This window comes from Mastacembelus armatus, chromosome 12 (genome assembly GCF_900324485.2).
Source record: "Mastacembelus armatus chromosome 12, fMasArm1.2, whole genome shotgun sequence".
Lineage (NCBI taxonomy): Eukaryota > Metazoa > Chordata > Actinopteri > Synbranchiformes > Mastacembelidae > Mastacembelus > Mastacembelus armatus.
This window is the reverse complement of record NC_046644.1, coordinates 18,916,321-18,930,869: the sequence shown is the minus strand read 5'-3', so window position 1 is coordinate 18,930,869 and position 14,549 is coordinate 18,916,321. Positions and strand designations below refer to the sequence as shown.

At 42.5% G+C, this 14,549-nt stretch overlaps 1 protein-coding gene across 2 annotated transcripts in view; it reads right to left on the bottom strand.

The window, feature by feature from the left end:
- Positions 1 to 618: 618 nt before the first annotated feature.
- zswim6 (zinc finger, SWIM-type containing 6) overlaps positions 619 to 14,549 on the bottom strand; it is a 48,106-nt gene continuing 34,175 nt past the window's right edge. For both annotated transcript variants that reach the window (XM_026297173.1, XM_026297172.2), the window contains 10 exons: positions 12,813 to 12,992; positions 11,519 to 11,695; positions 11,279 to 11,425; positions 10,657 to 10,803; positions 9,111 to 9,371; positions 7,890 to 8,025; positions 7,091 to 7,248; positions 5,279 to 5,442; positions 5,117 to 5,198; positions 619 to 4,253 (listed from right to left, as the gene is read on the bottom strand). In XM_026297173.1, coding sequence (XP_026152958.1) covers positions 3,391 to 4,253; positions 5,117 to 5,198; positions 5,279 to 5,442; positions 7,091 to 7,248; positions 7,890 to 8,025; positions 9,111 to 9,371; positions 10,657 to 10,803; positions 11,279 to 11,425; positions 11,519 to 11,695; positions 12,813 to 12,992 — 2,315 coding nt within the window. In that variant the 3' untranslated portion in view covers positions 619 to 3,390. The remainder of the gene's footprint in view (positions 4,254 to 5,116; positions 5,199 to 5,278; positions 5,443 to 7,090; positions 7,249 to 7,889; positions 8,026 to 9,110; positions 9,372 to 10,656; positions 10,804 to 11,278; positions 11,426 to 11,518; positions 11,696 to 12,812; positions 12,993 to 14,549) is intronic.

Below are 14,549 nucleotides of genomic sequence, written 5' to 3'. Positions count from 1 at the left end.
GCACTAATGACTAGTTTATTTATATGAATATTCCTGTAATAAGTAGATTTTGAAGAATATTTGGTATTTGTGTTCAGTACAAATGAAATTAGTCACCAAATGAATTGCCTGTTATTTATCTGTTCATTGGCTAATCTCTTCAGCTGTACAGTCACAAGTTGGAGGTCATATTTTCACAACAATGAAAGGAACATATGACATTCAGACAGGTGGGTTTGGAAACTAGATTTTTAGCTGTAAACTTCATTTTGTAAGTTTGTCTGCAAACTTGGTTTAACAATTTTTTTTTTTTTTTCTCAAGCAGTGAGGCAAAAAACAAACAAACAACCTCGCAACCATGTGTGACATCAGCTGCCATGAGCCTGGAGACCCAGATGTCACCAGAACCAGACTTCACACAACCAGGTAAAACTAACACTTTTACACCTCATGTATTAATGTTTGTGAACCCGAGGACAGGTGAGGTTAAAGGTGGACGTGTTACTGCTAATGCTAACGTCGGGCTAACATTGCTCTTTTAAATTGGACCTCTGTTTCCCAAGCGCTGCTGTTTTAATATTCCATACATACAGTAGGTGCCAGGAAAGAGTTGAAATAATAAAAGACACGTAGACCTCATCCTTTCAAAAAACTAATTTAATCAAAACAAAATGTCGTTTCATTAACAAGTTTATAAAACAGTGATTTTAGTTACATAAATAAATTGATCAGTGTATCAAATCTTAGTTTCAACTTCATGAGCATGTTGACATGGTTGTACAATCATTTACCTAACGTAATAAATAAAGGAAGGAGGCGCTAACGGCCCTCTCGGAGACGACACTGAAAACCAGAAGAAAGGAGCTTTAAAAGCACAGACTCCAGAGCCAGTTCAGCTAAAATGAAAAGACACTAAAACGTTTGGTAGTTAGAACTCCCATTTGGTTATTTTAAAGCATTAAGACAAGGCAAGAAAGAAGGCTGTTCTTGTGTGAGGAATTCTACATAGAAATTAAAACGAGGAGAAACTAGAGATTAAAAACACAAAAAGCAGAAAAAGGAGGAACAGTCGAGACCAACGGTATAGAACAACTCTCAGTAACGCTTTTATTTTGCAGGTCCTGTGTTTTCCAGCTCTTTTCCTGCCAACTTTCCTCAGAATTTCCCCCAAATCTGCTGGTGTTTAGCTGTAAATTTACAAGGACGTTTCCATGAAAGGCTTCTTGGTACTAGCCTTAAGGGCAGTGGAGATAGTGTTGCTACAGTTATCGTGTACCCACTCACCATATTTAATGGTTTTTGAGGTGAATAAACGGTAGTAAGATTATGCACTAGGGTCATGAATGGTTCTTAAACCAACGTCAACATCCATCAGTTTCCTAGAAAAACCAGAAGTCACTTTATTTTACAGGATCAGTCTGTGGAAATATGAATTTTATAGCAGAGGAGTTTCAAACACTAAGCATGCTCCTCAACCAGTACGTAGCATGGAAAAAGGAAAATAGCTGGAAAACACAATACTCAAAAAATAAAGCGTTACCCAACTTTCTGTCCTTCACAGATTCGAGGAGTGAGCCGAAGTGGACCTTGGGCATAAAACTCATCCAGTTTTGTGAGTAAATCACCGCAGGGGGAGACGTGAGGGGCAGATTTTTCTGCTGGAATATCGCAGTGTTTGGCAGCTGAATGTCTCCTCAATGCACTGGGTGTTCAGGAGAATACACACTTTGCATGTCCACTTTCTGTCTTAACAATTGGCCAGTTTGTGCAGTTCGTTACATGTCTGCAGAGCAAACCAGCCAGCATGTACTATGGAGCTGGCCCCTGATTTAATGCAAGGCGAACGCTTTGAAGTCCTTCTGATATGTTTTTTTTTTGTTTGTTTTCCTGTTTCAATAACCAAAAGTACTGCAGCTTCAAGTATTGTGCCTTACATAGAATATTCTGTCATAAATTAGTTAACATATACATTTTTTTCAATAATCAGACATATACTTTCATATATACAACACATTAAAATGCTTTTGTTCTTTCTTTTTTTTTTTTTTTGTCTGTTTTTTTTTTTTTTTTAAAGAGAAATCCCTGAGAATGTATTTTGACAGTTTCCACAAGAGCAAGCGGTTTGACAGTTCGTCATTGTGTTTCTGATAAATGTCTGTAAAATGAACGTTTGAGACAACACTGCCAAGCCAGAACAATCAGCCTGAAGATGACAGAAACTATTTTTGACCCAGTAAATTAATTTTCTGATGGTGGATTTGTTTTGTTTCCTTTGCTGTGCAGATGGACGAGGACTGGAGGGAAAGAGTAAAGCTGGATCCTTAAAGAGGTAATTGTCACTTCACATGGACTCGCTCCGTTTGGTTTAAAGCCGTTTGTCTTTTCTTTGAGGCTGTGAATGTCAGCTGAGGGAAATAGCGGGAGTGCAAGGTGGACGTTTCACCACTGGACAATACAGTATATACTCGGTGTACTCTTCTGCTTTCGTACGTACAAAAGGAAGCAACACACAGACTTCCAAGGATCGACAGTTCTGTCCTTCTGCAAATGTAATGGTTTATACACGTCAATATCAGGTGTTACTTTTGAGGTTTACAGTCTTTTTTTTTTTTCCTCTTCGATTTCAAACCTTCAGGAGAAAATTTCCCCACGTTTCGTCTTATTCCTATTGATTTGGACTGTTCAGTTACTATTCTAACACTAAAATCAACCAAGGATCTGTCTGTGCTAATGTTGACCACTTGGTACTGCTCATCCTAAAGAGGAAAAAGTCTTAATTATCTGCCTCCAGGACACTGACGCCAAGCCACAATATTTTGTTGAACTTTTGATCTTAGTCAGAGATTGATCAGGTCAAACAAAAAGGCTGAATCAAGAGTGTGATAAAGCAAAAAGTAAATTCAGATTTAGATTTTTTAAGTGTAGTGTTTTTTGTTATGATCTGTGCAGATTTTCTTTGAAGATTTGAATTTTCCTACTGCCAAACACACTTCTCAAGTAATGCAGTGCAACCAACATGCACCTCCAACTTGAAATATTCATTCCCATATGTATCTATATGGATATTTACATAAGCTGATTTTATTTCATGGGTACATTTAATTGTATGTTTTGATGCATTTAGGCTTAACGGAGATCTAACTGTGATCAAAACTTTCTTTCTGGTCAGATTTTGTGGCTTTGGGTCAGTGTACACAGGTTCTTATCAATGCTCCTTTTAAATAGCCCTGCGTCAGTGATGTGCATATAATTACACTCCTTCAGGCCATTATCACAGTAGCCCTAACAGTTCCAAATCATAGGAATAAGATTTGTGTGTGAATATTTAGGTGGATTTTCACTTCAAGTTAGAAAGGATTAAAAAAAAAAGGAGACTCAAGTAAAAAGAGTGATTTGGTCTTCGATCTTATTTCAACCAAACCTCTCTCGAACAAGCATCATTAGCTTCTTCTTGCCCTTGTAGATCTGTTTCAGGTTGTCTATGAACTGAGTGAACTGGATGTGTCCGTCGTGCGCCAGTAGAAATGTCTCTCTGGCTTTGCTCAGGAACTCGATGAACTCGCTGTAGTGGCGTGGGCTGATGTGCGTCAGCCGAGAGTGTGTCGTATTGATGTAGGCCCCGATCGTGGCGTCCAGTAGCTGCCTAAGTGGAGCTTTGTCTAGAGACATCAGTTTCCCAGAGTTCCTGCGACTGTGTAGCGCCACCATGCCTGGTGTCGATAACGTGCATCGCCGCAAAATGTCTGACAAGACGGTGGCACACTTCACGCTCTTCACCACCAGGGGGATGACGGCTGCCAGTTCGTTTTTCCCCAGCGAGTGGCTGAGCGCGCACGCCCAGAGCACATCGTTGATGGCCGGGTGTGTGTCTTGGTTGTAGCTGAGGTTCAAGTGAGTCATGGCTAACGTTGCTAGTTTGTACGCCCTCATTGGATAGCCCCGGTGCTCCATGTAGCGTGCTATCGTAAACAGCTGTGTGTAGTTCATTCCTGTGGCGGCTGCATCCAGTACAATCTGATAGGCTGTCTCGAAGGCAATGTGGTCCTTCTCACAGAGCGTCAGAGCAGAGAGGGCACAGTTTTGGGGGTCCTTCATGGCACACTGCAGGGCCAAGGTGCGCGCAGAGTTAGCCAGATTCTCCTGCTGATGGCAGTCCAGATGCAGACGGACAATGGTGCTGTTGGACATGACTGTGGTAGCCACGACACTGGTGGCCTCAGTGGGGGTAAAGAGGGTGAACCAGTTCTGCATGATGCTGTCCAGTGCAAACACACCTAGACAGGAAAGGAAAATTGATATTAACAATTTGAATTAGAAGAAAAAAGTCACTGTGGTGTTCCCCCAGGCTCAATCATAGGACCCCCTGTTACATACATCCATGTGACTTTGTTTATTCTGTTCTGTTAATGTCAAAAAATCCCATAAAAGCCCGAACTGTATTTTCAATTCTGATCTCTACTTAAAGAACCGATGCAAAATCCAAAACAGCATGTTCATCTTACATAGTTCCAACAAGCAATTGACGTCAACAGTCCCACAAAGGCTTTTTACTTTCTAACTGGAGATTGTATTTCTAATTCTCTGACATTATATTGCCTGGCCCCACTCTACATCTCCAGTTGGCATGTTCTCAATGAATCCATTCAAGCTCTGCTCACAGAAACAGGGACTCCTTGTCACTCCCCTGCAGTCACAACAAATCATCTGGGAGGAGGGTTTCCCCCTCTGGACTCTGCTTCCTGTCCATGTCAGGAAAATCAGACGCTTGGTTTCAGAATTCCAGTCCAAACACAGGGCCCACTTAATCAGCTAGCAGCCCCCAGTCTCCCATAATATAATTACAGTACTATCCTGCCACTCACTCCTTAACTTCTGCTGAGAAGCCTAAAGTCTTGTGAAGGCTGACCTGGTGTTCGTCGACAGGCACAAACATTAATCTAAGTTATTTGTAACCATTGGACATACTTGTCTGTCAGCCAAAGCTATTCATGCTTAGGATTCCTCTAGAACTACGCTTCAAGTCTAACTTCTGTTGCTGTTTGCGTTTTCTATCCGTGAAGGGCCCATTATTTCAAAAATAACTCTGCTTCTTTGTTCCAAATCTGCCGCTGCTGTAAGTGTTAGAAAACAAACTCACCAACTTCAGTGGCGCATGTGACGAGCCATCGCACCATCTCTCTCCTCCTCCAGTTCAAGGTAGACAGGGTCATTCTCATCACCTGTAAGAAACCTGAGATTAGTTCTGAATCTGCAGGATGTGACACGTGTTTGTTTATTTCTCCAGGTTTGTGGTGTTTACCTGAAGGCCCAGTTCCAGGGAGACTTTGAGCAGCGTGATGTCTGGCAGGCTGTCCATGAGAGTGGCGATTTTGAAGGCATCCTGGGCCAGTTTGAAGATGTGGGATGAAGAGTGGATGTTCTTCTGGATGGACTCTAACACTGTTTGTAGTTTACGTGCATCGCCTGGAAACAAACAAACAGAGGTAAATTAAACTTCACCTTTATATCTGATATTTATTTCACGCTGATTTACAACCGTGGACGGATTGGAACGCTTCAGAACTTGCTTGGAAATGTTCTGGTTTTTAGGTTTGCTTTAGCACCGAAGTAATTCAGTGATAGTTGTCGGTGCATTTATCCGTGCACAGCAACAGTGAAGTATCAGTCACTTATACGACATACTTTACATGAACGCAGGACAAAAGACGAGGCCTCAGGCCTTAATGTAACTCACGATATACATGTATTGAGCAAGAAATTAGCTTCAGAGCTTGTCTGATCAGTGAGTTATGGTGATAGTGAAGGAAATCTTAAAAACTTTGTGATTCTCGGGCAAGTTTGTAGAATCAGTGCATGTACATACTGAGTTACTGTGCACTGATTTGACGCCTGTATTCTTCCTGTATTTGAAATACTAAATATTGACACTGATGTACTGATAACTATGACTAAAGAACATTTAAATACCTGATAATCTTTGGTCGGGTTCTGAAACGTTCTAGTCCATAGACTATTGTAAATTTTCTTATAATTACAACAAAGTACAATATTGAATATCTAAATATATATATATCTAGTAAAATACACAAAATCCCTCAATACTGGTTCAAATGCAGCAATGTGTGTTTATTCCTGCTTTTATTCACCAGTCTGGTCTTTTGACTCATCTCATCATCAGCTGCTACGAACCTGGTGACCCGGACATCACAGCCGAACCAGGTAAAGCAGTTACTTTAGCACCTGATGTATTAGTCTGTATAAACCTGAGGACACGTGAGTGTTAGCATGACGTTAGCTTACTCTGTGCTAACAGCTAACTTAGGTGTGTCTTTATTTATGAGCAGATTCTGTGTTACTGTGATGATGATGTGTTGAGTCAACACCCATTAAACACATTTAGTCCATTAAATAGTGTAATATCCAAAAACAGTAACACAGAGTCTGAACCTAAATCCAGACAAACTTAAGTTAATGCAGAGTGAGCTAGTGCTAACACCATGCTAACATGCTGCCCTGCCTTTAACCTCACCTGTCCTCAGGTGTATACAGATATACACATCAGGTGCTGAAGTGACTGTTTTACCTGGTCCTGTGAGGTCTGTGGTCTGGGTCTTCAGGCTCGTAGCAGCTCCAAAGATGCTGACGATGAAGCAGAGTCAAAAACCTGTAAACACACACAGCTTGAGAAAATCCTTTGTAACAGCTGGCACACAAAAAGTTACAAAACTAAATTTAGAGCAGCAAACCTGTTCAGAAACACATCTGTTTGTATCATTTCATATTCCCCAGCTCCTCACACTCAGGCTGGTGCTCCAGAAGCTTCGTGCTTTCACTGTCTGAAGTCCCCCAGCTGACAAAACGCCAATTAAAGCGTTTGCCGACGTGTTTGTTTTACTTCTTGTGCTGTAGTGAGCTACTTCAGTCGTCGTATCCAACACAGCCCCAGTACTTTTTGTGATACAGTTAGTTTTAAAGGACGTCGTTGCAAAAAGCAGCAGCAGCCTGAGTGGGAGGAGGCAGTTTTACCCAATTACACAATTCACTGTGTACGAATGTCATTAAACCATCTCATTAGAACAAACTGTACAGAGAGGGGTGTGTGTGTGTGTACCCTTAGCAGCCGTCAGCATAGTGGAGGCCAGTTCACACTGCTGCGTCTCGATGTGGCTCAGGGTGAACCAGCGAGGGTAGCGGTTTGGCACCACTGACACCAGATGATGAGGCCGGGACAGGTCCCCAGAGGCAGCTGTGGACTCCAGGACCGGCAACCTGAGCACAGAGCAGAAACTTTATTAACACAGACGGAAACACGCAAAAACTTCCACCTGAACTTGCCATAAAAACCGAAAATAAAGATGGATTTAAAAATAACAGCACGATTCCTTTATTCCCCACAAACACAGTGTTATACCCAGTTATAGCTGCTGTGGTACCAGGAGTTTAATATTCCTCCTTTGTAATTAAAGTCTAAAATTAAAAAAATAAGGATTTATACATCATAAAAAAGTCAAAGGGGTTTAATTTGGGCAAGAGGAAATAAAGTTTCGTTAACACCCGTGGCGGTCAGGGAGGAAACCAACAGCATGTATTTATTATTCACACATTTTATAAAACTCGTTTTCAGCACTGTTGAATTATTTAGTGAATATTCCAGCAAAAGGAGGTTTTGTCATTAAACAGAGCCCCAGATAGTTTCTAAATCTGCCTCTTATTTTCCTCCCTCCCTGCACATCTGAATTCATCACACTGTTTCTCTCAGGCGGAAAGAAAAGGCTTTGTCTCTCTCTCTTCTTCATCACTTACATTAGATGTTTTCAGTTAATCTGCTTTTCTTTGCAAAAGGTTTTACACTTGGCTGAGGTGGAAACTCTGACACCGCTAAATAAAGTGACAATGTATTTTAAACTCACCTCATGGCCCTCAGTGCAATTTTGTACGCCAGTTCGGCGTCGTGAGGTAGCAGAGAGGTGAAGAGATACTTGGCAAAAGTGTGCATGGGGACACTTTCTCTGTAGATCAGTTCCCCCAGTCCACTGTAAGGACCAGCTGCAAGAAACAGGACAACACAAAGATCAGTTCAGTCTGTCCAAATCAAAAAAAAGAGCAGGACATTTTGTGTTCGACCGACTCTCCTCGTCGGTGAGATCATTTCCCAGTTTGATAGCAAACAGCGGGACTTGGCTGTGGATCAGAATGAGGATCACTTTGTTTGTCAACGACTAAAAATGTGTGAAGACTTTGCAGACGCTGACAGCTTCCAGGAAATCTAGATCAACTAGTCTGTTTCTTCTTTTTTGTGCCCTTAAGATCTTTAAAAAACGGGTCACGAAAATATGGGTCATTTCTGAAAACAGCAGGTCACTGTAGGTTTTAGCAAACGTTAGTCAAACAGGAAGAAACGAAGCATGAGTTAGGACTATTTCCAGTGCAACACACACACACACACACCCCTCATTCACACAACATCAGCAAACAGACTGCCTGCCCTCTCACACAAATAACACAGTATAAACATTCAGAGTGTAAATGTACATGTACAGCACAGGACGTTAACTTAAGTACACACAGTTACAACACACACACACACTCTGAACACGACAGACTGTTACAGCACAAAGAGCTGCTGCTACGTCCCACCCAACATGTGTGTGTGTGTGTGTGTGTGTGACATTTCAGTGCAGCAGCCGGTTAGCCTAGCTTAGCATAAGTGGAAGCCAGCTGTCAAAAGGTAAACAACTCCACCTCCCAGCATCTAACGCTCATCATGAAAATGATGTTTTCTCTCAAGATAAAATCTTAATAGATTATAAACATGTGATGTTTATTTTAAGCTGATCTCTATTTATTTTCCAATAACATGAGGGGAAAACATTGTCTGCTCCATTACTTCACAGGCCTTTAACCAGTGTACTTGGAACAGTCATTTTGTTTATTTACTATAAATATGTTGTTTCTGGCTTTCTGGTTTGACTCAGCTCCTCCCAGTCATTTCTGTGGAGACTTTCTAATCTCTTGGACAGAAGCAGAGCAGATGTTCTCAGTCTCTTATGCTAAGCTAAGCTAACCAGCTGCTGGCTGTAACTTCATATTCATCCTGCAGACATTAGAGTCATCGTCTCATCTTTGCTCACCCTCTAGCAGGAGAACCGCCTGTTTCCGGAAGACCTTCCTCAGCGAGTCGTCCAACTCCACTTCTTGAAGCTTGGCCAGCAGCTGCTCTTCGTTGCGACACACTTTCTCCTGTGCGTAAAGGCCGTCGGGCATCACCCTCTGCTGCCCTAAGCCAATCAGAGCCGTCTCTACAGCCAGCGACATGAACGACTCTCCCTCCTCCAGGAACCTCTGCGCCGCAAAAACGGGAAGCTCCGTCCTCCGGGCTGAGCCCAACGAGCCTGGTGTGGAAAGAGGAAGCAGATCGGTTCAACTCTGTGGCCAGTGAGTCTTTTTTTGTTTAGTGTGTCTCTCCAACAAAAACAGCATTGGCAAAGAAGAAAAGTGGGCTGATCATTCTATCAAAGCCAGTAATAATATTGATCCTACTTTATCAGTTTGAGTTTAATAAAACACTGATGCTCAGCTACATGATGAATTTATTGCCTGTGGTGAAAAGTACTCAGATCCTCTTACTACATGTCAGGTAAACATACCATGAACTAGAAAAACTGAAAGTCCTGCATTCAAAACGTTTCAACATGGAAATACTTCAATAAAGTACCTCAGAAATATACTTTATACTACAAGTGGAGTACCTGAGTAAGTGTACTGTACTGGTCAGAGAAGCCATCACAACACTGGCACCTATCAACTTATCACATAAGTTATTTTTAGTGATTATTTATTATTTAAAAAATTGAAAATGCTTCAGGTCTGATGTGAGCAGAGGGAAAGGTTCCTTTGAGCCGAGTGTTGAAGTGAGTATTGATAAATGTATTGATCTATTTGTTCATCCTGATGTTCCTTTTTCAGTGTTTTCTCCTGGGGATGCTAATCATGTGTTTGTAATGGCTTAATGATGTCTTGGCAGACTTCACACTTCATCCCAGGAGGGTTAACACTCCCTGATGAACACACACACACACACACACACACACACAGACACACACACACACGCTCTCACATATAAACAGCAGCGTCTTAATTGAAAACTTTTCCATGCACTGGCCTCAACAAGTTGCCGTTCACAAGAGAAAGCAGCTGGCGGGGGCAGAGGATCGTCCTCTCTGGCTGCAGGATGGTGAAGTTTGTCTAACTGAGCTCTCTGCATAATTAATGCTTTTTAATTGGAGTGCTTTTCCTGCTGCATTTCTTATTCATGAGCTGTTATTGGAGGATGACTGGAGGCCGATCAGCACGTCTGTCATCGCTGCAACCTGAGGGTCTGCAGCTCCGACAGGAAGACACAGTCACTGCAGCGTAAAGGTCTGAGGCAGGAAAGTGTGTGTGAAGTACTTTTACTGCTTTTAGAAAATTTTGCAGATAACGGTTTTATTTATTTTTTTAATTCCCCGTGTTTTTGGAAGCAGGACTTGTACCTGGACTGAAGGATTTTTACACTGACTGGGCCTTAAATACCATGAACCATGTTGACGTTTCAGTTCTTTTTTTAAAAAAAAGTTTTGATTTTTTTATTTGTGATGGTTTTATGGTGTGTGTGTGTGTGTGTGTGTGTGTGTGTACCTGAGATGTCGAGCAGGGCTGTAGCTGCGTCCTCGCCGCCCCACCCCGTCTCCGTCAGGGTGCTGAAGAGTGTGCCGATGGGGTCCAGAGGGTGGCCCACCCAGCCCTCCATGTTGGTGACAGATGTGATGCCTTTGTGGAGCAGCTCTGCAATAACACACACACACACACACACACACACACACACACACACACAGAGCATAAGGAGACGAAGGACAAAACTTCCTGTTCTCACATTAAATCTGACTTTGACACAACATAACTGGTCTGGAAACAAATCCTGGTTGAGAATCCTGCAGGAAGGACTTGTTGCATCCAGCAGTTCATGTATTGTCATTTATTATCTGTTGTCTTTCTTACGCTCTGAAACATTTTCTATTTTCCTTTCTTTTGTTTTTACCCTTAAAAACAACCAACTTCTATTTTAAGATGGATCTCAAATGAAAAAACATGAAATCAAGACTAAATGGTAAAATACATAAAAGGTGTAATGTCCTCATGACATGAGGGAAAGAATAAAATCCCCATAATGACTCTGCTGTGTGAAAACAAAGGCAGCTCAGGCTCCTTCCATCAAAAACAGTTTAATATAAAGATCTGCACTGATGGAGGATGAACGGACCTTTTTTGTGAGAGCGGAAGAACTCCAGCTGTTTCTGCTGCTGCCTCCTCAGCGTGTTGACTATGGCGATGGCGAGCCGGAGGGCTTCCCTGGGGTAACCGTGTGATCTGAGGGCGTCCACTCGGGCACACGCTGTGGGGACGTGTTCTGCAGGACACGAAACAAAAGGCATTTCAGCTTCTCTCTCTCTCTCGTTTTTATTTCATTTGCCTGCTGAACACCACACGCCTGCTCTCTCACCGTGCCACAGGGGCCACCCGCGGGCATCGAAGAGGGAGCTGTCAATGTTGTCATGGTAACAGTAATGGGTGCAGTGGTCCTCGCTGATGATGTGCTGCAGGTGGGGGTCCTGCCAGTGCAGGTCGCAGGCCTCGATCGCCCGCGTGAACACGGTCCGGTGAGGCCGAGTCAGCGAATCTGAGGGAGACAAAGAGCGAGACGTGACGTGTTTGAACACGGCACCACAGTGAGAGCTGGCACACGTGTGAGTCGCCGCGTCAGGTGGAAGAGACAGGTGTGTGTCTGGAAAACAGCAGGAAGTTGGTTATTGTAGTTTGGCAGCCATTTTCCAGCAGTGACTAAGATTTGCAGAAAACAAACAAAACAAAAGCAGCTTTCACTAGGATACAGTTCCATAATCCTCTGAATAAATGGCCCTAAATCCCCAGAGAAACATGAAGGAACCTGCCTCATGCTTAAGTTTCCTTCAGAGTCAAACTAATCCAGTGACAGCTGGACTGAGATGCTGCAAACAGGAGCTGCCAGCAGCTGATTCAGCACAGTTTGATTGGTGCTTAATGCAGTTTCCAAAGCATCAGGTAGAATAACAGGACTGACATAATCATGTTACGCTGTGGATATTTTTAAAGACTCAGGTTTGGTTTATCGATACAATCACATTCCAAGTGAAAACATTTCTGATGTGACCAACTTATCCTGAAATAACAGGGACTGTGTTTAAACTGTTTAGAAACAGACATGGTCCACAGACTGTTTACAGTCCTAGAACATGTAGAACAATAACGCCAGGACTGAAGAAATATGCATTAATTTGAACCTTTTTCTATGTTTCCTGACAGTATTAAGTCAGACCTCACAGGCTGCTGTCATAGCGAAATTAAAAAGTGTCAAACCAGCAGATACGGGGACGATGTGGATAAAACAAAACCGGCGCCCGTCTTCTTGTTCCCAGCATTTTTATTAGCACCTGACAGAAACATCCATGTGTCTGCATTTCTCTCTGATTTCCTGGAAGCAGGAGCAGAAACCAGAAAAAGCTGCAGGACCTCAACTGTGTTATTAGGCTCATTCTATTAGCCACACTGAGAAGGTAATAAGGCTCAGAGCCACTGAGATTGAAGGAAGGAGGCTTGATTAAAAAAGAGGGGGGAGGGTGGAGAGAGAAGATGTAATGGTGTTAATGCAGCAGCAGAGGAGGAGGAGGAGACGCAGAGAGAAACGTTAGGAGGAGAAAAGCCAGGATATAGATTTGAAAATAAAGGAAAAAAAATGTCTGTGCTGGGTGTCATCTCACCTGGGTTGCCAGGTTGGTCCTGCGGCAGAGCATTGGTCAGATTGGTCAGCTCGCCGCCATGGTTACCGTCTTCCAAGGGGCAAACGTCGACGCCGTTCCACCTGCGAAGCTGCCGGAGCCACAAAGCTTTCTGCTCGGGTTTACAGTGGGGGTTCAGCACGATGCACATCCACAAGGCCCCTGAACAGAAACGCCACACACACACACACACACACACACACTGCTCTTTATCCTGTGGCAACACACCTGTGGTCATGACCACTGGAAAAATATTTGTCTGATTTTAGTGGCAACAAACAAAAAACACTAAATTATGTAAATTGCTCGTCCATGAAGCAAAACTGAAGCTGTACAAGTTTGCAAACACAAATTAGTTCCTCACATAGTAACAGTCAAAACGATCATTGTTAGCAAAGGCTGAAATTAAAAAGGATTATAATCCAGGCCATAGCTGAAAACCAGAGGTGTGTGTGTGTGTGTGTGTGTGTCAGTCACACACGAGGTAAACATGTCTGATGTTTCTATTAGTCTGAAACATGAAGCTGCTGATATTTAGTGTTTTGAGGAATCAGTTATTATTTTGTCCTTATGATAAACGAACATAAAGCAGCAAATCAATTAAAACAATCACATCTGTATTTTCATCCAAGCTCTGTAACATCTGGATGATTTTAGTCTTTTGTGAGACGCTCGTCAGGCTGCAGGTAACGACACTTCATCACTGTTTATTCCTGATTTATTGATTATTTTCTTCACATTTTTATTTTATCTTTATTGAAATTTTGCTTTTCTAGTGTTAATTAATATTTTTTTGTTTATGTCTTTATGAAAAATCTGTTTCCTGTTTCAATTTACTTTAAGGAAAAGCAGCAGATTTTTACTGTTGAGAAACTAAAACAGCAAAAATTATATTAAATGATAATTTGCAGGGAAACAAACCTTAATTAAATGTTCCTCTCCTTTAAATTAATTTTCTGACAATCCTCTAATCGATAAATCAGATAATAGGTGCTGCCATTTCCCGCATTGTTGCTGAAAACACAGTCTAGAGATGGAGGAGGGGAACAGAGAATATGTTGAGGGATAAATGAAGCATGACAGATGACAAAATGAAACGGGGAGAAAAGAGAAGGAGGTGAAGTGAGAAGGAAAAAGGGAGAAGAAGTGAGGAGGAAGTGGGTGGGTGTGGGTGGTGGAGGGGGACAGAGGGAGTCTGAGGGCTGGGGGAGGGGACGAGAGGCTTCATCCTCCGTCTCTTTGTTGAGGCTGCGGCAGCAACGAGAAGGAAAACCAGCAGAGACGTCAGACCTGAGTGACGAAATGCAGAGCAACAGCCTCTGACGGGGGCACAAACAAACCAGACGAGGGGAGGACAGAAATGTGCCTGCAGGAAAACGTCTGTGGTTTTTTAAGGAGACAATGTTTTAATGAAGGTTCGGACAAGCAGGTTTTATTATGGATGCAGGGAACTTTCACACCTACAGCCTCTCGTCTGGCGTGAACACAGTCATCGCACAGGGATCCTGTGGCGAACTCTGACCTGCGGGCGGTGCTGCATTAAATTTCACAACAATCTGATGTTTCAGTATCTGTTCCTGAAAAGTTCTTTAAATAAAACATGACAGGTCGATGTATGTTCTCCTGCTGTCTGCTTCCCTCTCGGTGTTCTCCACAAACAGATCTGGACCCAAACTGACTTTTCAATCATCTGCAAGTTCTTTTTAGAAAAAGGACGTT